Source organism: Mastigoproctus giganteus, chromosome 13 (assembly GCF_048544385.1).
Source record: "Mastigoproctus giganteus isolate SK-2022 chromosome 13, ASM4854438v1, whole genome shotgun sequence".
NCBI classification, from domain to species: domain Eukaryota; kingdom Metazoa; phylum Arthropoda; class Arachnida; order Uropygi; family Thelyphonidae; genus Mastigoproctus; species Mastigoproctus giganteus.
The window spans coordinates 137,927,864-137,954,655 of NC_143587.1; the positions used below are offsets into that span (position 1 = coordinate 137,927,864).

Consider the following 26,792-nt stretch of genomic DNA (forward strand, 5'->3'; position numbering starts at 1 on the left):
CACAGCCTGTACACTAGTAGGCTATGCCTCAACATGTTTCGCAAATAATCTGTATTAACAAAGGAAATACACATTGAATGGTTGGCAACAACATGTTGTTTTTGATGGTATTATTTTCATCTCAAAATTTACATTTTTCTTAGGAAAGGCTCTAGAAGGTAAACTTGCATTCCTCTTGGCAGTTTCTCACTGACAGACTTCATTACTGTTTCAGTTGTTTTATTATCAGCTTGAAATAAGATCCGAGAAGTGAGAATTCATACTTAAGACAACCCTGATCTGTATTGCAAGGAGAGGGTTCAGAGATATTGGTTTTTCTGATGCACTTTCAAATTACACTGGCGATTCCTGGGCTTTTTCTTTAGCCTATTTCCACAAATGCCAGTAATGCAAATACAGTAGACTCTCGATTTTCCAGGATAGAGGGTAAAAAAATATTCCCAGATAATCGATTTCCCAGTTAATCTAAAAATACAGTAAGTCCCTGACATATGTAAGAGATATGTTCCAGGACTTCTTACGTAAGTCGAGTTTCACGTAACTCGGGAATGACTAATAAAATATTGCTACTATATCCCCGATCTGCCAAAATTACAAAAACCACATAATATCTTCAGAAGAATGAAGAAAAATAGTTATATATTTTTAATTAGTTCAATTAAAAACTTTATTATCTGGGGACAGCGGTGAAGTAGCTGGAGTGGCACATAAGAAAAGAAAACACAAAAGGAAACAAAAATTTCGTAGTCTTTCGTAGCCTTGGTTATTATTATAGTTGACCTTCATTGGTGCCGACCGCTTCTCATATTGTCTTTCTCCTTTGTGTTCACTGTTGCCACTGACAAATCTGAATTCTGTGCGATACATGTTATTAATGTCTGGCCATTTTCATACATCCTTATTATTTTAATTTTCTGATCCAACTCTATCGCTTTCCTTTTCTTGACAGATTTACTAGTAATGCTGTCACTTATTCTCCTAGTCAGTACCGTGGTAATGGTTAAAATGAAAATTTTCTGTAAAGAAATTCACAGGGTTAAGGTGAAAACTCACTATTATCATTCCATGCGAGCTCACATTTTACTAAAGCACCTTTCTGGAGGTACCATAAAACAATAAAAACAATTTGCACTTTCTGGTTTATTGGAGTTTTCTGTTAGTGCAGTTAATTATAAACAAGTAGTAAACTTGATCTTATTGCATTTGCGATAATACCGATAGCTGGAACTCTGTGGGGTTTTTTCGTTATTATAATGAAATGTGTGTCCCCCTTCACTGAAATCAGTCCTATAAAAAATATATAAATATCGTAACGTAACTCTGAGGCTACGTAAGTCGGGGATTTACTGTATAAAAAAATGTTCAGCAACCTACGTAAAAAGTATGGCGATAGATAAAAAATGAAAAAAAAAAAAACTTACCACGCACTACCCATGTGTCCAATATGATGCTTCCCTTTATTTTTTACGATGTCGATTTTAAATCATTAGATTCAAAATCGATTAAGGGTTGATTTAAAATCAACCCTTAATTTAGCTTCCCTTTATTTTTTACAATGTCATAGTTTGGTCACCAACATTATACAGTAAACCCCCGCTATTCGCGGGTTACGTTCCTGAGAAATGTCGCGAATACCGAGTTATGGCTCCCATAGTAATAAAGGGGTTCCGTTCCAAAGTATGAAATATATAAGAAAAACTAGTCTAAAATTTTGCCTATGTATGTATTATATGTACCTTCATAATATGACTATGTACATAGACAGTACATAGTGAAATGCAAGCATATGGCATCGAAATGAAAATAAGAAACAATTTAATATTAAATGTAATATTTATTAGAAATTTCAAACCAGCGCCTTTGCTAGCAAAAAAAAAAAAACATCCCGCCAGTGCTATCACCAGTTTCGCTAAAGTGTTGATAAAGGAGTTTTGCCTTTTCGCGAATGATGAGTGAACTTAACGGAATTTTATTTTGAGTTCGGTCTTCTATCCACAGATTTAAAGCTTTTTCCATTTTTTCTAATTTAACATCACGAGTTACAGAGCAAATTTTTGAAGCAATTAGCGCATTTTCACGGACACTACGGCAGATTTTTTTCTTCCGATTTCTTGATTGATCATACCGTTAACTCATTGATTTTATAATGTTTTTCCACTGAGGAGACACTTTCACCATTAGAAATTTTGTCTAATAACTCAATTTTATTCGCTAATGTTATCACCTTCTTTGATATTTTCACATTTCTCTTTTTATTCGTAGCCATATTTTTGTAGGGGTTAGAAAGAACTTGTCCACAATAAAGTCACTTTCTTCCGTTAACACACTCGAAAAACTCTGTTTTACACTGCAAAACGGTAGATTTATCACTTTTGGAAGCATATCAATTTATAAATTGATAAATTTATTGTTTATAAGCATATAAATTAAAAGCAAACGACAAAACCTTCCATGACTAACACATACTGAACAAGGATTACTGAGAAACATCCACGCTTGCGATTTTCTCACCCCTCACCCCCACCCACTGAGCGCTGTTTTGACCGGGAAAGATAATTTTAGCCACGCCCATGTTTTTTATGGCGGAAAATATTCACGGCACTTTAAAATTCACATTTTTTTTAGGTTTCATTTTATATTAAATCGGCGATCGCGAATACGTGAAACCGCGAATAGCGGGGGTTTTCTGTAATGGTTCTTTAAAGATTTAACGAATGCACAGTTTTCAAACTTTTGAATAATTTCAAGTTTTTGTTTAATTGAAAGAAAACAACTCTTGGCGTTTGCCATCATTTTCATGATTTCTAAACAAACAAACAAAAAAAAAAAAAAAAAACTGACATCCCTGACATAAATAACGAAACAAAATTTGTACTTTTGTGGTGCGACGGAATACAACAATCAATGTGATGCACTAAAACAAACTAAACATTTGGTCTCTCTCTCTCTCTCTTTTTTTTTTTTTTTGAGCAGCGGATGTGAAGACAGTGGGGGTTGCAAGATAATAAGTACACTAATCTCCCAATGATGACTTATAATGCCGTTTATTTACTTGAACTTTTGTTCAGGTGCCATCCTACATAAGATACTACACATGTCTACTATACTTACGACTTACAAAACATCTGTTTATACCTATTCTATTTATTACTCGAATTTTATGATTTCTGTTTTTTTTTTTTTATTTGGAATTGTGAAGTGTCCCGGTTAATCTGATCCTGGTAAATCGAGAGTCTGCTGTATTGCATTGTCTCTGCCCCCCAATTTGATGTACATATATTTTTTGATGTTTTATGTTTCCCTGTTTTTCTTTTCTCCCTCCCACAAGCATATAAATTTGATGTACTTTGATGGAAACAACCCCATACCTTTCTGTAGTCACAAAGATGGTCTTGTTCTTCTCCACAGTTTTATGTATATTCTGCAATTTTTTTTTTTTTAAAGGATAAAGTTCATTGTTTTACTGGACTTCTGGTAGAGATGGATGATAATGATTAGAGCTGCTTTGATGACCGGTACTTCCCTCTAATTTTTCTTCCAAATCAAATATATCATTGTTGTCATTTGACCCACACCACAGTGAGTCTTGACAGTTATAAGTTGTATCATAAAATCACTGATCTTTTGAACATTGGAATCTGTATCCATAACTTAAAACTCATTTGTTACTTTTTCTTTCAAAAACACTAGGACAGCATATGGATTATTAATTTGTATCATCTGGGCGGTGTTACTGTACACATCTAACATTATGTCTAATATATAGCATTTATTGTATCACCTATGTCATCTAATTTTCTTTTTATATTCTTCCTTTATGGCCATCCATACCCTTATACAGTCAAAGAACTTTCCTAAGAGAGCCCTGAATATTTCTTGAAAGCAATGCCCTAGAATCTCTCATGACATATACCCATTAATCCCTTCAGTATACATATGCCTTATCACAAGGTGTCTACATTTTGAACATCTCAAAAGTTCCATTTATTCTAATGCTAAATAATTCTAACTTTCCAAATTGATAATACTTTTCAATAAAACTCAACAAAATATTCTAACAAGCAAGGTAGATGTTTATTTGTGACAATACTTTATAAACCTTTCAATGATGTCAAAATCATCGACACTATTGTCAATGATATACTGGAATTTTGCTAGTAGGGAAAAGGAGGAGACCTGTATGCAGTACTCAAGGTGTAGCATTACCACTGCCTTTGTATAGGGCAATGGTCAGGCCACGACCATTGGCCTATACAATTGACCTTGAGTACTGCATACAGGTCTGGAGACCTCATTTTAGAAAGGATGTAGAGCTGCTTGAGCAAGTATAGAGAAGGGCAACAAGATTATGAGGGGAATGAAGGGGGTGGTCTTACCAAGAAAGACTTAAGTTCTACAAATTGCAGAGTCTGAAGACTAGGTACCTGCAAGGCGATCTGATTGAGGTGTATAAGGCCTTGAATGGGTTGAGCACGCTCAATTATGATGGGATTCTTCCTCTTGCTCAGATTACAAACCTGAGGGGGCATAAATTCAAATTGAGGAAAGACAGTTGTAGAATAGATGTGCGGAAATTTGCCTTTAGCTAGTGGGAAGATGATTGCTGGAACAAACTTCCATCTGTCATTGTGGATGTTGATAGCTTAAATAAGTTCGAGGAACTGGACAAATGTTTAGAGGGAATGGATATGTGAAATTTTTTTTGGCTGATGCTACATAAGCTTGCTTTCTTGCATTACATTCCTCTACTACTACTACTACAACTTGAAAACAACGGAGAACAAAGCTCATCACACTTTGTTCACCTCAGTGTGAGATGACTCTGCTTAAAAGTGATGTTGTTCAGAAGGCTGGTAGAAGGCAATGGTTAACAAAATCCTGGCTGCCTGACATGCTGCTTTATTGTGATATGTGCTTTAACGAACCCCAGGGACTCACATCTCACATCTGGTGAGTATGGGCTTAGCACACCCAGGGTCCTGAGCTGAATATCATCATTCTTCCCTTTCTTGGTGATTCCCTTCTACTTCTGACACTTGCTCTCTCTCTCTCTCACTCTCTCTCTCTCTTTCTCAGGGTAACTCAGAATTTTTTATTTTTTTTGGTTGGTACAGCAAAAGCTTTGGCTTCGTACCATATGGCTAATAATAATAATAATAATAATACCTGATGGTAAATACCAGATTGAGGCATTTATATCACCATTTTTGATGCACATGAAAAGCCTGGTTCAGTGGACACTCCCCATTATTTCTAAAGAACATTAAAGCGAACATTTACTATAAAAGTAATTAGTATGTTACCATCTGTTTCTGTGTTCTTTATATCACTATGTTCATACCCTAGTTATAAAAGTTTTATTTTTAAAATTTTTTTTTGGTTGGTACAGCGAAAGCTTCAGCTTCCTTGCACCATATGGCTAATAATAATAATACCTGATGGTAAATACCAGACTGAGGCATTTATATCACCATTTTTGATGCACATGAAAAGCCTGGTTCAGTGGACACTCCCCATTATTTCTAAAGAACATTAAAGCGAAGATTTACTATAAAAGTAATTAGTATGTTACCATCTGTTTCTGTGTTCTTTATATCACTATGTTGATACCCTAGTAATAAAAGTTTTATTTAATAGTTTTATAAAGCATGGATATATTTTTCAATAATTTCAACCATGTTTCAATAATTAGATTATTTCATTAGAATCTCAATAATTTAGACAATGACTGGCATAAAAGGACTAAAAAAATTATTTTGGTGGCATCTGAGCTTGCTGCTCATATGCATATGTGCAGATGTCTGTAGAAGTGTGCATTCAAAGGTCAATTTGCATATTGGATGGGCTGAAAAACCCAGAATAACTCATGGGGGAACTCTACTCCCTCTAGTTAAAATAGGCCAACTACAGCCTGAACACAAGAGAACTTAATTTTTCCAGTCATTTACTGGGAATCAAACTCAGACTTCTCCAAACAAGCTGCCAGAGAGGGCTGGCATAAAGTGGCTAGTAGCCTTATGGATAGGAAAATTATATTAACAGAGAATACAATGATAATGAAATGGCTTACTGCTTAGAGCCCGCCATTCAAATGGCATGTATTAGATGAAAATGATTTAAATTTTAAAGTCATTATTATTTAGGTGTCCATTATAAATAAATTAATTAAAGTTGCCAATAGTGGTACTGCGTTACTGAAAAAAATACAGGGTAGGCCACTTTAGTTTAAAGAAAAATAATTTTTAAAATTTAATTCTTGTTGTCAATTTCATACCCATATTACTTTATTAATATTATATTGTCAATGTCATTCGTGACATTTATGAATTTTTTAAACTGTTTTCATAATTTACTTGTTGGAAAAGACAAGACATGACTTATCCCCTACAACATGCTGATAATTCTGTGAAAATATAATATTAAATATGAGTGGCTATCAATGGGCACTACTCCTCTTGATCTAATGTTATCAGCAGAATCCTCCAGCGTTCAGTGCCAAACTCATTATTTTAAATATTTATTAATAATACTGATAACGCTTAAGCTTAACAGAAAGTCTAAGTTTTCAGATGACACAAAGGTTGGTTGGCAGGGTAGTCAATGACAATGTAATCAGGGCATGCCATAACAAGATCTACAAAAAATTAGGCAGATGGGCTAAGAAGTGGCAAATGAAGTTTAGCATTGAAAAATGTAAGGTACATTTTTCAAAGGTACACATGGGTAGTAGTAATTCCAGAAATGACATACCCACTGTGAGGTAGTAGAGAATTAAAAAAGACCTGAGGCAAATTGTGTAGTCACACATAACGTTCTCCAAATAGTGGCTACTAGGCCAGCTAACACTGCCAACTTTAACGCAAGTTAAAGTTGGCAGTGATTGGAAAATGCCAACATCCGAGACATTTGAAAGGTGTACTCAATTTACTTGTGCATTATTGTGCCAACAAGAAAGCAGGGACAACCAGAGAAATATTTTCTGACTGGTTCGATAAACACTTTGTACCAGCAGTACGAGCTCATTGCAGGCATATGCCTCCTGCTGAACTTCTTGTGAAAAGTAATGTTTTCGGCATTTACTTTTCCACCAATGTGACATCTTTAATACAGTCTTGTGATCAAGAAATTTTAAGCTCCATGAAGAGCCAGTATAAAGATGCTCAAAAATTCAAAAATTTTTTGAATTTTTGAACTGAAGTGTACAGTTCAGAATTTTTTCAGAAAAATTCTCATTCTGAACTGTACACTTAAAGCAGTCAACAGACATGTAGGAATCCAAGGCTTCCTGAAAGAGTTCAAAGTTAAGGATGCCATTTATGCAGTTGGTAATGCTTGACAGACTTTGGTCTACATTTCCTGAAGATGAAGACTTTGAAGGATTTAGTGTCACTAATGAAAAGAAGATGATATCAAACTCACTTATGCTAAAGGTTTATCATCCATAAGTGTAAATAAGTTGGAGGAAGCCGACACTGAAGAAGTGCTGAACATTGACAATGATGCACCTGTTGTACATTCAATGAGTGATGGAGAAATTGCTGAAAGGGTGTTAAATCAAAAGCATAAGCATGAGGATAGTAGATGATAATAAAACTGTGAAGACAGATGGAAAAATCTCCATTGACGATATGGTGAAAATGTGTGATCAATAAATTGATAGCTTTGAACAAAGTGCATTTATCAGTGAGCAAGCAATTATGGCAGAAACTCAGAAACCAATGTTAATGAGACAGATGATACTGGAAAAGTCTTTAAAAAGGCCATCTGTCATAATGCTGCATTACTTCTCAAGAGAGAGATCTAATGTACCTTTACTGCATGTATTTAGATAAATGCAGTAAAGGTGCAGTAATGGTGTATAGGTATTTAGTTTAGTTTGTATATGTTTAAAGTTTTACTGAATGTTTTCCTTACAAACAAATTGCACTAGAATATTTATTATTATTATTATTATTAGCTATGATCCATATTTATCTTATTTCATTTACCAAATTATTACTGCACAAATAAACTGTAATACTATTTATAGTCTTATATTCATAAGGTTTGTTGCAGAAATATTAATGTTTGCTTAAGCTTACGGGGTGTTGTCACAGATCCTGCTAGGGTGTTATGGTAATATATGATACATGTACCATACTTTCGTTCTGAAATCCAAAAAATTCTGAATTCCAAAACACATCTGGCCCTAAGGGTTTCAAAAAAGAGACTGTGGACCTGTATTAAATTAAAGGACATGATCATTTAATGAGTACGTTGTTTCAATGGCTGTTAGACATATAATAGCAAGTAGTATGACCAATACAATTACCCCAATCTACAAGTTACTCCAATAAGACACCTATTGAATATGATAGAAAGTACCAAATATAGCTTATTCTGATACCTAACAACCTCCCCCCCCCCCATTCATCTCAAATAGTGTCCATACCTTTATTAAACTGGTATATAACAATCACATGTTCAATGACTGGGTGGATAATTGCCAGAACATGGATATAGCTTTTCATGATATCTGATATACCCGATGGGCACTTCATTGCATATCAATTTATTAATTCATTTTTTAATTTCACTTGCTCTGTATTTAATATTATTATAGGTTTCAGTCACCCTCAAACACCATGATTTGATGATATTATCATGAATCCTTTTAGAAATGTCAGAATATCAGTTAGGTAAACAAGCTACTTGAAGATGAATAAATCCTTCCTATCACAGATTTTAATATAGTAAACCTTTCTAAAGCAGACACCACTGGGTCAGAAGAAAGTGTCTACTATAGAGAGTAGTCTGGTTTGCAGAGGTCAGCATAGTCAGTTTCAATAATTTAGAAAACTGAAATTCACCATAACTGGTTGCTTAGTTTCTTTATTGATTATCATTGTGTATATATGTGTTTCAATTAATTAACCCTGGAGCAGGCACAGGATCTAAGAGACTCTAAGGGCTGATTTATTACAGGAGGAAAAAAATATTAGAAGGAATGTGGTGGGTAAAATTTATTTATTTTATCATAAAGAACCATTATTGGTCACATCAGTTCACTAGAAAATTTTGCACTTGGTTAAGCTTTAACTTTTAGTAAATAACATTAGTTTTAGTAAACAAATAATTAACTTTCAGTAAAAATGAAAATGAATATAAAATGTTTTGTGCAGAGCATATCATTATGGATAATTAGAATCATTTACTAGTTTTAGTCCCTATTCACCATTTTTTCACACATTCTTTTAATGTAATAGGATACGAATCCACCTTTTAAATTTCCACATATGGATCATATCCCAAACATCAAGAAATAAAGTCAAAAAGCTGAACAGTTCAGCCTTAAATTTATTTAAGCTACCAACTTCCACAACAACAGATGGAAGTCTGTTCCAGCAATCAACTGTCATTGGCTAAAGGCAAACTTCTGCACATCTATTCTACAACTGTCTTTCCTCAATTTGAATCTATGCCCCCTCAGGTTCTTAGTCTAAGCAAGCAGAAGTATCTTGTCAGCATTGAGCATGCTCAAACCATTCAAGGCCTTATAGACATCAGATCACCTCACAGGTGCCGAGTCTCCAGATGCTGCAACTTGCAGAACTTAAGCCTTTCTTCATAAGCGCACCCCCTTTGTTCCTCTCACCAATTTTGTCTTTCTTTGTACTCATTCTAGCAACTCTACATCCTGGTTAAAGGCAAACTTCCCCACATATTCATAGACATGCAAAATTCCACGGGCTACCGGTCAAAATTACTTATGCAGTCAAAATTACCTATGCTTATATTAGATAAGCATTATTTTTTTTAAAACAAAAAAATTATAAATGAATCCTGTATACAGACTTATTACAGCACACTTTTTTTTTCTTTTCCCTACCAACTTCATCTTGCAAGTCTGGCAATTTTTGCAATTTTATTGCCTTGCTAAATGATGCTTGTCAGTGGAATTGCATTGGACAGTCCAAATATGTCGGTAAGCATTCCTTATCAACAGTGGTAGGCATATTAATGATATTGATAGTACCATTGGCTCCATTAGTAATATCCATGGCCATTCTTCTTCTTCCAGTCACATAGTTCCCTGAGGAGCTGTTGTGACCAGCAACAAATTCCTCCAACTGCATCGATCATTTGCTATATAAGTGGCATCGCAAAATGTTACTCCCAAAAGTTCACTAATCCCATCCTTCCACCTAGTTGCAGGTCTTCCTTTAACAGCAGTTTTTGGAGTTGGTTTTGTTATGGTCTCTACGGCATCAGATAATGTGGTGGTATGCCACTGCCTACCAGTAGGCAGTGGTACTACACTTAAGGTGGTAGAAAATGAAAAAGACCTGGGAGTAATTGTGCAGGCAGATATGAAGTTTTCTGAGCAATGCAGACAGGCTGCCAGGGCAGGTCATGGGGTTTTGTCAATGATATATAGGAATTTTGCTAGCAGGGAAAAGGAGGTGATTATCCCTCTGTATAAGGCAATGGTCAGGCCACGGCTTGAGTACTGCGTACAGGTCTGGAGGCCTCATTTTAGGAAGGATGTAGATTTACTTGAGCGTGTACAGAGAAGGGCAACAAGATTGGTGAGGGGAATGAAGGGATCCTCTTACCAAGAGAGGCTTAAGTTCTGCAAATTGCAGTGGCTGGAGACTAGGCACCTGCGCGGTGATCTGATTGAGGTATATAAGGCCTTGAATGGGTTGAGCACGCTGAATTCTGATGGGATCCTTCCACTTGTTCAGATTACGAACCTAAGGGGGCATAAATTCAAATTAAGAAAGGACAGATGTAGAATAGATGTGCGGAAATTTTCCTTTAGCCAGCGGGTGGTTAATTGCTGGAACAAACTTCCATCTGTCGTTGTGGAAGTTGATAGGTTGAATAAATTTAAGGAGGAACTGGACAGGCATTTGGAGGGAATGGTGTGATTTTTTTTTGGCTGATGCTGCATAAGCTCATACATTTGCTTTCTTGCATCACATGCCACTACTACTACTACTACTACATTGCCGATTTTGAAAGGGGTTGGCTTTAATCATAGGAAGAGTCATCATGCATCCCACGAGATGCTCTTGAAGAGGAAAGGTGACTACAGCAGAGACCCACTTAGTGCAGAATGCTGATTACAACTGGTTTATGCCTGTTTTTCAGAGGTTGCCCATGTATATAAATGGATATACAATGAAAAACGTTTAACATGAAAAATCGGTTAACGTGAAAAAAAAAATTCTGATCCTGATAAAATGCTATGTGATTTCATATGTTTATTTTCTTTTAACATGAAACAAAAAATGCTTAACATGAAAAGATTTCGCATCTCAGAAGGAAAAAAAAAAAAAAAAAAAAATATATATATATATATATATATATATATACCGGCCGCCGCGTCGGCACTATATTTTTACTGTTTATGACTCAGCTTTCTATTGACTAGGCCGACATCTGATAAACAATATGTAGATAGCACAAGGATGCTGCTTGTCACACACCACCCTTATTTTAAACAAATGGGATTACCTGCCGGCAGGCAAAACACTTCAAGGACAAGCAATAGAAGGAGATGGAAAGAAATCCATGGTGGAATGACAGGAAGAGAGAGCCTGTGAAAATCAAGAATAACATTCAGGACCTACTTTCAGAACAGAAATGATGAGAATAAAGAGAGATATGAAACCGTGAAGAGAGAGGCTAAGAGGATAGGTAACGAGGAGAGAAGGCTATGGTTGGAAGAATGGAGTGAAACTCTACAACAAGATATTGACGGTAATAAAAAGATGCTGTATGGTATGGTGAGGAATAGAAGAAGAGATGGTGAACAGAGCAAATACTTGATGGATGAGAATGAGAACTTAATAACCAAGGATAAAGAGATAGGAGAAGCACAGAAGTATTTTGAAAATCTGTTGAATATGTGGGACAGCCAGCAAAAGGGACAAAGGCAGGTTGATCACAGAAGAGGGAATGGAAGAGAAGATACAGAGAGAGAGAGAGGGGGCAGACAAACTTGATGTGGAATGATGTAGTGCAGGCATGGAAATACATCAAGACAGGTAAGTCTGCTGGTATGAATGAGATGCTGAAGGCTACAGGCGAGGCAGGGATAGTGTGGACATACAAACTGTTCCCTAAGATCTGGGATGAGAGAAGTGCCGAAGGACTAGAAAGAAGGTTTGATCATCCCGTTGTTCAAGGGGAACAGGAAAAAAAAAAAAAGTGTTCCAATTATAGAGACATCATACTGACATCACATATGAGTAAGCTGTATGAGAGCGTTAGAGTGGAAGATAAGAGAAACGATATGGCTTTAGGCCCGGCAGATCGACGGTGGATCTAATTTTCTGCATCAGGAAACTGACGGAAAAGTGTTATGAACACAATAAAGAATTATGGATGGCATTTTTGGATATAAAGAAAGCATTTGAAGAGAGAGAAAGTGTGGGAGGTTTTGAGAAACTTGGGAATAGAGGAACATCTTGTGGAGAGAACTGAGAATACGTGCACCAATACAGTGAGCAAAGTAAGAACAGTGATGGGATTGACGGAGAGCTTCGAAATAACATCAGGTTTGAGGCAAGGAGGCATACTGTCACCACTACTATTCATAGCTGTCATGAATAATATGCAATGTAGAGTGGTGGAACAACTTGGACAGGACCAGATGAAAGTAATGCACTTCCCAGATGACCTCTGCATATGGGGAGAGAGCAGGGAACAAGTGCAACGACAAGCTGATATATGGGCTAGTATGGCCAATGAATTTGGACTGGTTTTCAGTCAGGAGAAGAGTGAAGTAATGGTTCTAAAGAGGAGTGGCAAGCTTGATGGATACATTACAATGGAAGGGAAACAGCTAAAAGTATCTAGAAAGCACCATTACAAAGGCTGGAGTGATAGACAAAGAAACAAGTGGGCAGGAATTTCTAAAGGCAGACAAGAGATCTGATCTGGAACATACCACTGAAGTGTAAGAAGGCTATATATCAGGCCTATTACGTACCAATTCTGACGTATGCATGTGAAACTTGGACTATGAGGAAAAAGGATGAAAGCAGAATTCAGGGGGCAGAAATGAGATTTGTGAGGAGCATAGCTGGAAAGACAAGATGCGACAAAATCAGGAATGATGTGATTAGGAAGAGAATTCAGGTTGAAAACTCCGGAATAGAATTGAAAGGTCCTGTCTGAAATGGTTTGGACATGTCAAGAGGATGAACGAGAGGTGTTTGCCAAGAAGAATGTTTGATTTACAATTAAAGAACAAATGACCAAGAATGAGGTGGCATGACATGATAAAGACCGATATTATTAAGAGTGGAAGAAGCAGGAGTGAAATCAATGATAGAGTCAAGTACATGGATGGGGCATAGTGGCAAGGCTTCATACGTCGACCCGTGGAATAGCAGAATGATGACAGATGATGATATATATATATACAGCAGGCCCCTGTTATAACGCGGTTTGCTTTACGCTGATTCGCTATAACGCTGTTCTTATATTATAACCCGTACCTGACTATAATGCTGTCACAGATCACTATAACGCTCTTTTACAGATTGCATTTTTGGCATATTTAACGAAATCGTTTCATTTGATGGAGTTGATAGCTTGAAAATGAATAGCAAAACAGCATTAAAACATTTCCTACGCCGACTTGAGAAATTTTCCCACACTCAGTGAAATTTTCTCGCACGCTAATTTAATTGCAGTACAGTGATTTGTTACGTAGTTCCAAGATCAACATTTTAAAAAATGATCAAGTATATTGCTTGTAATATTTGCGTTATATGCATTTATCCGAAGTCTAGTCAGCACTCAGTACAGTATTAGTGCATTGTGGTAACGGACAGTTTACTTGAACATTGTATCATAATTAATGCAACCAACGCACTTACATTTTCAAAGAGTTAATAATGGCCAATAAGAATGAAAAAGCAACAACATCTGGGCAGAGTATGAAGACTATAAATGTAAGAAAAAGACTGAATTTGAAAATTAGATGTTTTGAAGCGAATCGATTCCGGTCAACAACAAGCGGATGTGTGCCATAATTTAGGACTTGCAAGTAAATTTAACTGTAAGAACAATTATAAAAAAATAAAGAATTAATTTTAGCAGCGGGAAAGATAGCTGTTCCACTGCAAGCAACTAGGGCTAGGCCGACTATTAGAATTGAAATGGAAAAACTAATTTTATTGAAGATAATATCCAATGCAGAATTCAGTTTAAGTTAAATATTATAAGAGAGAGAGAGAGAGAGAGAGAGAGAGAGAGAGAGAGAGAGAGAGAGAGAGAGAAGCCGATATGATCTGAAGAAAACTCACTTAAAAAAAAAGTGGAACCATTTAAAACTGGTAAGGCTGGTTGAATAGATTTAAAATCCAGGGAGAAGCCACAAGTGCAGATGAAGAGCCGAAACTTTTAAAAAAGAACTTGTTAAAATTATATGGAGGGGGTATTGTGTTATACTTCTCAACAAGTTTTTAACATAGATGAAGTAGGATTTTTGTGGAAACGAATGCCTAAAAGAAGTTTCATATTGAAAGAAAAAAAAAAAAAAAAAAAAAAACATGCCAGGTTTCAAAGCGGGGAAGGATCGGTTGACTTTATTGATGGGTGGTAAAGGTGCGGGGGATTTAAAATTAATACCCCATTTAGTTTATTTGGAAGAGGGCCAAAGTTCAACCCAAAATCAACACATTTTTCATGATTAAATTCATCAATTAAATTAAATCAATTAAATTCATGATTTTAAATGGAATTTTAAGTTTAATTTTGATACGTAAGTAGTTACCACATAATTATATACGTATGTAATGCAGAATATTTTATATGTACAAATATTTGAATATTAAATATTTTGACCAACATTTGTGCATCTTTTCACTACCGTTTATTATTGATTAGGAAATATCCTATGGCACCGACCGCAACTTACAAATACATATGTTACCTTATGGGAATGTGGCGCTCGCTTAGCATGGATTCACTTAGCGCTCTGTTTTTCCAGAATGAATTATCAGCGTTAAGCGGGGGATACCTGTATATATAAAAGAGTATGCATTATTGCAACTGCAAAACACTGTGCAGAGGCTGCAGCCAGTATCATGAAAAACAGTTTAGTAAGAAAACAGTATGCTATCACAACAGTGTGGATGGAAGTTACTCTGATGAGTAACTTACATCCACAGAATTCTGCACCAAACAGCTCTTTTAAAAATGGAGTAAATAAGTAATTAGCAAATATATATGCAATACTGAAGTGTTTATTCAGTAAATACTTAGAATTACTTGAGAATAAGTTCATCAAGAGCCTAAAATAGAAATAAGGATATAGTGAAGACAACAGAAGAAATACTGCAGGCTCTGTTGGTACACTGAGCCTTTTCACTTGCAGTGTTTTTTCTGGAGTGCTTTTGTTACACCCTTATTTCTATTTTAGGTCAGTGGTGAGTTTGTTCTTAAAGATTTTTTAGATACTAAACTGCAAGACCTCTTAAATACAAATAAGTGACAAATACCTTACAAACTTACCTGAATTGCTCTATTTTCATCACTTGCAGCCCATTTGACCATATCCTGTGCAGCTATAATTAAATTTAAAATACTTTTTTAAAGAAAGCTTTTCTTAAAAATTTTTATATTATCATTCATAAAGGTAGTTAATTTTTGTTTACATGTTGAACCTTAAGTTTTTATTGTCATATAAAAACTTAACATTTACAAAATTCAGGATTTTTTCAAAAGAGCCTCTGAAATGTTCCCACTGACTCAAAATTTACATCCTTATAAAGGTTGGCCAAAATTTGCTAAACTGCAAGCATATTTTTATTTGATTTGCATTTTTTGTGCTGTATATTGTTCTTTATGATCTTATTTATATTTCAGTTTTTGAAATATACATAAAAAAATCATATTTTATACATCATATTTATTTGCAATATGCAGCGATTAGAAACAGCCACCTGGTGAAAATGCAAAATTACTTATATGTTTTCATGTAATTTTTAATTTTAATTTTTAAGCTGCCATAAATTCCATTGACTGCAGTCTGAGCTCAATTTACATTGTATATTAAACATTACAAATAGCTGCTAATTTTGACTTTCAAAAAGCAAGAGATCAGGCAATTGTAAACAGCAGGAAGAATTTCTAGTACAGTGTACAGTCTGCATTATACTAGAAATTAAATTTCACTGATAAAATAGACATTTTATATTAAAATACAGGCACAGGACTGTTTAAAAGTATGCTTTCAAACTTTCTGTTTAGATTGTCTGTTAGACATCAATTGATTTGTAAAAGATGTGGTTGCAGACTTTGAGAGCCTCTTCAGAAATGTTCAGCAAAGTTTTGTTTATAACAATGGCACTTTAGACTTAGTTGTCAAGAGCATTTTCAAAACTTCATCACAAAAGGAAAAAAAAAAAAAAAAAAAAAAAAATTAAACTGTTTTTTTTCTCACTTGGCTGAATATTCTTTCACACTCTGCATTAAATATATAATTTGTTATATCAATGACCAAGTTTCCAGTACTTGTGAAGAAATACTGGAAACTTGTTCATAAAAAATTTGAAAATGTTGCACTCGCTACCAACTGATGAAATTTGTGCCGCCTTGGCATTTATAAAAACAATTTTTTAAAGGAACTTGTGTACAATGCAGCAACATGCAGCAATAAAATACTTCCTCACTGAATAAAAGAACAGAATCTTCTTCGCTTGGTTTATTCTCTCAATGACCTTGGGATTAAAAATGCTTATGACTAAGTAAGAATCATCTTTTTGGTTTAGTCTGATATGGTAATCAACTTTCAAAATGGAATTGGAAGATTTAAAGATAAATATACACAACATTCTTCAACACATTTAGGAATAATGACATGGATGTGAAATATGTTGGATTTTCAAAATGACAACAAAACAAACAAATTATATGACAAAAGAACTAAATATAAAATTTCATCAAAATCGGTAAAATCATTTTTGAAAGGAAAAAAAAAACAAAAAAAAACGTAATTTTAAATTAATCTTCAAGTCAAGTTCATCGTCCTTGGCAGACACAGCAATGAGTTTTGAAACACTGATTTCGGAGTCCCACTCTGATCAGGGGCCTAGGCAAATGCTTCTTTGCCTATAGGATAACGATAACATGCCACTGAGGAAGACTAACTTGGCATTTAATCAGCAAAACTTTTTCTGAGTATGTGCTGTGTGTACCATTCAGATATAATGGGCAAGTTGCAGGAGTAAAAAAAGTTGGCAGGATTTGCTGAACATATTTAAAGAAAAATATCTGCAATGAACAAATAAATTACTATTAAAAAATTGACTATGAAAAATATGCCAGTCAAGGCAGTTTGGTCCTTGAGGCTGTAGCAGACATTCTCTCAGATATGCCAGACAAGCTGTGCTTGCTACCAGGGAGTCAAAAAAAGCTGATGGAACTGATATTCGGGTGGCACTCAAGTCAAGTGACCCAATTTCGATGAAGTCTGGATGGTCTGTGACAGCCAACTCCTCTGCTTGCACCTTTACGATGGTGGGACTGTAAGTAATCCTGGGTATAACATGCACAAGCACACTGTGGGTGACCACCCAGGTGTGAACCAACGTAAGCAGGAGTCGATGTGTGGCACTCACACTACACGGAAGAATGCCACCCCTCAGTGTTACCAGGCAATACTAGATGGTGGATGACTCTCATCAACTGGTGCAATACCACCACTTTGCTCATTGGAGGCTTGAAGTGTCAGATTACTCTTCCATCATTGCAGTATGATTGATGTCTTTTGAGGTTATGATGAATCATGGCAAGGTCCAAACTTCCTTACACTTCAAGGGTACAGCTCTAAAACGGTGTTCACAGGCTGACCGTTAGTTAGTACACTGGACCAAACCTATTGGTAACTCTCTAGGAGGCTTCTGGATCAGCTAGTGTATAATCTTGCTACCTCTACTCTGCCAGATAGTGACTGGAGGGAGTCTCCAAAAATTTCATTACTTCATATAGCATGTACCCCCCCCCACACTTTTTTCTTACTATTGAATACATCATGAATTGTCAAACTAATAGGGCTAACTTACCTGCGAAAATATCTAAACCTTCCAAACAGTCCCTAGTTCATTTCACTAATATACGTGGTCTCAGTTCTAATCTCAATGATGTCCATTTCCACTTAGTCTGCCAAATCCCATATACTTTTTCTGACAGAATCTCAGTTATTGTTTGATTCAACCACTGCTCATCTCAGCTGCCCAAATTATTCGCTGTATGATTCCTTTTGCCTCAAAGGTGGTACTCGTACACATGTCTGTTCTGATCTTTGTAATTTGGAATCTCCTCTTTTCGATCTTATCTGGCTTAAAATCTCTCTACCTCATTGTGCCAAATCCATCTGTTGTCTCCAGCATTCTCCCAACTCCACTAATCACTTGGAACTCTTTGACTTCCTCTCTTTGCAACTTGACTTTCTCCAGTCAAACTTTCCTAAATAATTTTCCTTGGTAATTTTAATGTTCACAACTCCAGCTGGCTTCCGTCTTTTTGTCGCACAGACCCAACTGATTGAGATGCTCATTTTCCAATTACTAATGACCTCGCATAGATTGTTCATTTACCTACCAGAATATCAGATAATTCTAACCATACAGCCAACATGCTTGATCTTTTTCTTACAAACAACCCTTCTAAATACACGGTCAAAGTGAGTGGTCCTTTAGGTACCTCAGATCACAACTTGGTGATTGTCGCTTCTCCAATGGAGCCTTTATCTCATGGCTATTCCCAACCTCGTGTTGTTTGGCTCTACAAGAATGCAAAATGGGATGACCTGCGAGATTTCTTTTCATCTTTTCCTTGGTCAGATTACTGTTTCAAACCTTCTGATGTCAACATTTGCTCAGATCGTGTCAGTGAAATTATTCTTGTAGGAATGGAATCCTTTATTCCACATTCCACCTTAAAATCTCGTCTGTTATTTAAACCTTGGTTTTCCAATAAATGTGCTAAGGCTGTTCAAGAGAAGAATGTTGCATATCGTAATTGGCTTGTTTCCAATTCTTCAGTTTCATTTTCTGCTTACACCAGAGCTCACAACAATTATAAAGCAGTTATTAATCAGTCCAAAATAGATTTTGAACAGGCTAAGAGTAGAAAACTTGCTTCTTGTCCTAATGGTAGCTGAGCATTCTGGTCTCTTGCCAAAGCTATTGGCTGCAACTTTTTGCCCATCTCTGCTCCCACCTCTGTCAAAACCAGATGGTTCTATTGTCATTTCAGCCAAAGATAAAGCTGACCTGCTAGCATCCCATTTCTCTTCTAACTCATGTATTAATAACCTTGGTAAAACACCTCCCACCATTCCCAACACACTCCATTAAGGATGTCAGAAGGATTTTGACGAATTGATGCTAAGAAAGCTCCAGGTCCTGGTGGTATTTCTCCACTTGTTCTCAAAACTTGTGCTGATGACCTTAATCCTGTTCTTTGCCACCTTTTTTCACTTTCTTATTCCGAAGGTGTTTTTCCTTCTGCTTGGAAATTTGCTCATATCCAGCCAGTTCCTAAAAAGGGTGACAAATCCCTCCCATCCAATTATCGTCCCATTGCAATTACTTCTACTCCATCTAAAGTAATGGAGAATTTAATTAACTGCCAACTCAAACTATCTAGAAACCTTCCATCTGATCAATGATCGCCAGTAAGGATTCCTTCAGTGTCGATCCACTGGTGATATTCTGGCTTATGTTACCGATTTATGGAAAAGCTCGGCGAAACACAAGTAGTTGTTCTTTAAATCTCAAAGGCTTTCGATTGTGTTTTGCATAAAGGACTTCTAAACAAGCTTCCATCTTATGGTTTGCCAACTGTTTTTTGTAATTGGTTATCCAGTTTTCTCTCTGACCATTCACTGAGGGTGGTGGTAGATAGCTCTCTGTCTTCTAACTTCTCCATTAATGCTGGTGTCCTCCAAGGTTCAGTTCTTTCCCCCACTGTTTTCCTCTTGTATATTATAATGACCTTCTTCCATTGACCGCAAATCCTCTCCACAGCTTTGCTGATGATAGCACATTGCATTCGACTTTCCAGTTTGAGAAACCTTGCCCTGCTCGATCAGCTTTGACTTCTCGAATATCCGCTACCAATTCTTTAAATGCCAATCTTCAGGTAATTCTCCAGTGGGGCAAAGACAACTTAGTTGATTTCAATCCTTCTAAAACTCAGTCCTGTCTTATATCTCGCAAAAAGGATTCTTCTGCTCCTTTGCTTATCTTTGGTGACACTGATTTCTAGGAAAGATGATATATCTCTTTTGGGAGATTACCTTGACTTCTAATCTCTCTTGGCACAAGCACATTACAAATATTGCTTCCTCTGCATCTAAAAAACTTGGTTTTGTTTTTTGCTTTCAACGTTTCTTTTCTTCAAAAAACAGCTGTTCACACTATACAAATCGCAAATCCTCCCTACCATGGAATATCTGGGGCAGTGCCCCCAAAACCTCTCTCTCAGGCTTCTAGAATCCATTCAGAAGAGGGCAGTTAGGTTAATTAATGACTCATCTCTAACAGTGTCTCTCCATTCTGTCTAACAGATGTTCTGTTTCTGCTGCATGCCTTTTCTACAGATACTTGCACAGGCACTGTTCTTCTGAATTGGCTTCTATAATTCCTTGCTCTCTCTCTTTCAAAACAGTCCGAACACTACCAGTCCACCACCAGTCAACACCCATTTACTGTCCAACTTACAACTCAGAACCAATTTTTCATCTTCCTCGTTTATTCATTCAACTGCCATTTTCTGGAACAACTTTCCTTCATACGTATTTCCTGAAAATTACAGTCCACAGAAGTTCAAGTCTAATGTCTAGAAATATCTTCTTTTGTCTTTTCAACCTCCAACCCATGCACAGTACTAAGTACTATAGGTTCTAATACCCCTCATGTTTGAGGTTTTCAAAAAAAGAAAATGTGATTTTTACATCAATTAAGCATCTACTGGACAGCCTTCAATAGCACATGTTCTTTCATCACTCAAGTCTTGCTCTTTGGAATGTGCATCCACTGTAATTTGATCCCGTGTTTACTTATTAATCTTTATCCTTTTTATTAATCAAGATTTTAGCCTTTATGGAACTGCCAAAAAAGAAAACTTGAGGCATCAGGTATTTTGGTGTGTGTTGTTTTAATGACCCTTTTCTTGACCCTTTTTTTTTTTTTTTTTTTTACCAAGAAAAAATTGAAAGGGTCAAGAAATAAATTAAAATGAGGCACTTAATTTTATTCTTAATTCTAACATTACATTAGATAATAAGAGTAAATAATATCTTTAGTAACAGCAGTCTTGTTATACACAAGAGCTGTTCAATAAAAAAATTATAGCAATTTTTCTTGAACAACCATACTGCTTGCTGATTCTAGCTCGGCTGTAGAATTTAAGACCAAACCAAGCTACATCACATGGCAACCACACAGCTGACTTGTGTGCACTGTGTGATCTTTGCAGTCAGAGAAGTTTATGCCTGTTCAATTTTGGCTACTATAAGTACATGATGACATGCAAGGAACAGTATGCTGCTCTCAAATTTTGTTTTCATCTCCAGAAATCATCAGCTGAAATACATGAAATGTTAAAAGAAACTTATGGTGAATCTACATTTTCATATAGCACAGCTTGCAGGTAGTTTAGAATGCTTAAAGATAGATGTGATTAAATCAAAAAAAATCGACAATCCTGGAGTTCTAACCACTGCTGTCCCACGGAAACCATAAACACTGCTTCTGTAATCGTGAGAGATGACATATAACAGTAAGGCAACTGGCAGAGATGTTAAGAATATCAGTAGTAAGCATGAATGGTATTCTCCATGACCATATGACACGTGTTTGTACATGCTGGGTTCCAAGACAGCTCACACCTGAACAACAAGTTCGTATGGAGGTTTGTCAGGAGCTGTAACAGATGGTTACTGAAAATGGTGAGATTTTGCACAAGGTGGTAATGGCAGATGAGACATGGCTTCATCATTTCAACCCAGAGAATAAGAAACATAGCTTTGTCTGGAAGTCTATGTCATTGACAACACTGAAAAAAGCAAAAGTTGTGGCTTCTGCATGAAATGTTATTTTCATATCTTTTTGACATTCAAGGAATGGTGTACTGGCATGTTGTGCCACATCATACGACTGTTACGGGACCTTAATGCAGTAGTGTACTGCACACTTTACAGGGTCACATTCAGGGCAAACGAACACAACTGCATGCATGTGGGTGGATGCTACATTACAATAATGCGAGAAATCACACTGTTCATACTGTCCGAGTATTTAGCCAGCATTAATGTCAAATGTATTCCTTACCCAGCCTACAGCCCTGACCTTGTACCATGATTTTATTTTTAATTTCCAAAGTAAAAGAAGGAGCTGCAAGGAAAAAGTTTCTAGTCATCAGAAGTTGTAAAGACGTTGAAGGTGATTCTCAAACATGTCAAAAAAATGGGGACTACTTTGAAAAGGACCATCAAAATATGGATGACTAATAAAGATTTGTTGCAAAAAAAAATATAAATTTTTTTTAATTGTATATATATTATATATATAAGATGTATTAATATTAAATTAAATTAAGGATGCATAAATGGATGTGAAAGTTACACAAGGTGCCAGAGTAACTATAAAGGCGAGGAAAGTAGAAAAAGAAGAGTAATAGATTAGTGAAAGGTGTAAGAATGTTAATATCCTAGAGGTTATGATCAATTAAGTAAATTAAGGGCTGAATTTCCAAGCCAATATAAAGTGAGGGGTTACTGTAAAGTAAAATTAGTACAACAAAATAAAATGAAAATGGTCTAAATATAGGTAATGCAAAAATGCTTGATCTGATGTCAGCTGAAATAAATATTGATACCCGATCAGGTATTTCATCAGGGGACTACAAATGACCACGTATCAGGAACTGCGTTTCTATACTTATCCATAGCAGTAGAAGAAAAGTGATAGGCCAAAAAGGAATGAAAATGAAATTAGCACTTTCTAATACAGTACGAACAAGGTAGTCCCAACGCAGTGTAATTTATTTAGGTAAAAATAAGTATTGAGTTGGAATAAAAATGGTTAATATCAATATGTTTAATATAAATATGTGGAATTTAGTGTATGATTTAATTTTGTATAGATAAGAAATCAATGAATTTTAAAAATACATTTGGAAGAAGCAAATAGTATAAGGGTGAGGTATTAAATTGAGGATGCGGAAGGAAAAAAGGAGTATTTTAAATAAATAAAGAAGAAAAATAGCAATAGAAGTAGGATAGTAGGAATGTTCGTTTCACCCTTGTATTACACTAATAGTTTAACGAATGGGAAGAACTTTAGAATTAGACAGCAGAAAGATAAAAAAGCATAGAAAAAGTTATTAAATAACACTAAGCTTGCTGGGGTTGTGAAGTCCAACCTTGTAGTAAGGGCTCTGGCATTTGTAAGCGTTAGTATAAAAGGCAGTTAATACCAAATGCTTGTATTGAAAGGAAAAAAGGTTTCTTGGCATGTGTTGAAACATGCCGAGAAACGAATCTAAAATGAAACCGAAAATATGATAAGACAATGAAAGTGTACGATACCTGGAGTATTTCAAGAAATGTGAAGGGAAAATGAGCTGGCGGGAAAAATAAAGGTGGGGAGCTGAAATGCACAAATTCAGTAGAGTAGATGAATGCATGCAGGCTTCAACCAAATGAGCAATATATCTACATGAGAAAGCAATTTATAGCAGCCAAGCAGACTTAGTAAGCTGTGAATAAATTTAAATAGCGGAAAAATAGAGACCTCTATAGTCGTATTTAGAATACAAGTGCATGGAGATAATTTATAATTAGCATTGAAAAAAGGAAAAGAAAAAGAATGGCAGTTGGAATAGTATGGCTTTACATTCATACAGCCCTTACTACAAGGTTGGGCTTCACAACCCCAGAAGCTTAGTGTTATTTAATAACTTTTTCTATGTTTTTTTATCTTTCTGCTGTCTAATTCTAAAGTTTTTCCCATTCGTTAAACTATTAGTGCAATACAAGGGTGAAATGAATATTCCTACTATCCTACTTCTATTGCTATTTTTCGTCTTTATTTATTTAAAATACTCCTTTTTTCCTTCCCCATCCTCAATTTGCTTGTTCCAAATCTATTTTTAAAATACATTGATTTCTTATCTGTACAAAATTAAATCATACACTAAGTTACACATATTTATATTAAACATATTGATATTAACCATTTTTATCTTTTTATTATTGTGTGTGTATCTTTTTATACACACACAATAATAACATTTATTGTGTATCTTTTTATTAATAAAATAAAATAAATAAAATAAAATAAAAAATTATCCCAACTCGATACTTATTTTTACCTAAATAAATTATACTGCGTTGGAACTACCTTGTCCATACTGTATTAGAAAGTGCTAATTTCGTTTTCATTCCTTTTTGGCCTTTCACTTTTCTTCTACTACTATGGACAAGTATAGAAACACAGTTCCTGATACATGGTCAGGTGTAGTCCCCTGATCAAATATCTGATCATGCATCAATATTTATTTCAGCTGACAAACTATTAGTGTAATACAAGGGTGAAATGAATTCCTACTATCCTACTTCTATTGCTATTTTTCGTCTTTATTTATTTAAAATACTCCGTACAGAGAAGGGCAACAAGATTGGTGAGGGGAATGAAGGGATCCTCTTACCAAGAGAGGCTTAAGTTCTGCAAATTGCAGTGGCTGGAGACTAGGCACCTGCGCGGTGATCTGATTGAGGTGTATAAGGCCTTGAATGGGTTGAGCACGCTGAATTCTGATGGGATCCTTCCACTTGTTCAGATTACAAACCTAAGGGGGCATAAATTCAAATTAAGAAAGGACAGATGTAGAATAGATGTGCAGAAATTTGCCTTTAGCCAGCGGGTGGTTAATTGCTGGAACAAACTTCCATCTGTCGTTGTGGAAGTTGATAGGTTGAATAAATTTAAGGAGCAACTGGACAGACATTTGGAGGGAATGGTGTGATTTTTTTTTTTGGCTGATGCTGAATAAGCTCATACACTTGCTTTCTTGCATCACATGCCACTATTACTACTACATCAGATCAAGCATTTTTGCATTACCTATATTAGACCATTTACTAAAAATGTTCTCCCCCATATCTGATTACAGCTATACCATTTAAATTCTATTTTATTTTCATTTGCATTTTATTAGTATTTTGTTGTACTAATTTTACTTTACAGTTCCGCAACTTTATATTGGCTTGGCAATTCAGCCCTTAATTTATTTAATTCATCATAAACGTCTAGAATAGTATTGTGGGGGTCGTGTGGTGGGTTCTCGCCAATTGTGGGGGTGTGGGTATTTATTGTGGGGGTTTTGTGGGTATTATTGTTTTTCTTTTGGTTGCCCTAATTTTCTTTATATTTTAATTATTGTAGTTTATCCCCTTTTTTGTATGTATATCCCCATAGTCCAATCCTCCCACTTAGCATCTGACTTGTTTGTTCTCAGAAGATTACCTGACTCGTAGGGGACCTTAATTATTTTAAGTATTTCTCCACAGGATTGGCTGAGTTTCGGAATGACAGACTCCAACACATGAATGTAAAGTAAAACAATGTTTATTAACATATCATACAGAAATTAGCAATAGTATTTGGTCAAACTATATTTGGCTGGTGACTTGTTATTTCATTAACCTTTATATGTGTAAATATCTTGTTCAAACTCAATTGTTTCATCATCAGATATTCTATTCTAATACACATTATTATTCATTATGACATGGTGTCTCTTCATGTTCTTTACAGGGACTTCAATAGGTCGTGTCATACACCTTACATAGATTCTTCCCACTCTTCTTCTGAACAGTCTGTATAATAAACCAACAACTACCAGTCAATGAACTGGCTCACAAAAACCTTCAGAGTTCGTGTCTCAATTTGTAAAAAAATTGCATTTATTCAATTAGACACCCTTTCTGCAATCAGGTCAACAGGAAATATTAATCAATTCAATTTAACATTACCCTTCTGAACAGTTAGTCCTCTATACCTTTATATATCACTTATTAATTAGCCCCTACTCAAATCAGAAATACTCTCCACAAACCAACTCATAATAAATTGAAAATTCAACCTTCAATTTCATACATATTATAAAAACCTTTCCCAACTTTAAACAATTCTTAGTTATCTATTATACCCTCTCCTTCCAGCAAGCATTAATATGAGGAGCTTCACTTCAGATTATAGGCTACGTCCGTCTTAAATACCTAACACTTTTATTCATATATTCATTACTTAAACCTCCCTCCTTAACCATATATGTCTAGTTATCTTAAAGTCCTCTCCTTAATAAATTAAGTACACCTATGTTGGTAAACTCTCTAGCACTTACGTGTTAGGCCTGGAACTTCCCTCTCTGCTCGGCTTCCTTTCATATCGGTCATTCAGGTACTGGAATGCGGGGGCGCTCATTTGGGGACCTCGGTGATTATGGTGCTTCCCTACCGGGTACTGCACGGCTGGAATCAATCAGTGTCGCATACTCTTTACCGGTCAGCATTTCTTCTTCCGTGGATAGAGGGGTTTTCGAGTAGGTCAATGGTTCGACCACTCATTCGACTGACTTTGCCTATATAATTCTCAGGGTGTGATTCTTCCTTCTTCCTCACTACGGCTTCCATGTTTACAGGTGAACATTCCTACGGGCTGTCGGAATATGCAGAATTTCTATCACTGCTTCCATCTACCTCAGGGCTGCAGCTA

General features: G+C 35.7%; 1 protein-coding gene across 3 annotated transcripts in view; it reads right to left on the reverse strand.

The window, feature by feature from the left end:
- Positions 1-26,792, reverse strand: part of LOC150076474 (uncharacterized) — a 187,589-nt gene that overhangs the window by 99,875 nt on the left and 60,922 nt on the right. For 2 of the 3 annotated variants that reach the window (XM_090388102.1, XM_090388101.1), the window contains exon 4: positions 15,517-15,569. In XM_090388102.1, coding sequence (XP_090244228.1) covers positions 15,517-15,569 — 53 coding nt within the window. Of the gene's footprint in view, positions 1-15,503; positions 15,570-26,792 lie in introns of those variants that run through there. The other variant, XM_090388104.1, reaches the window with a different exon arrangement.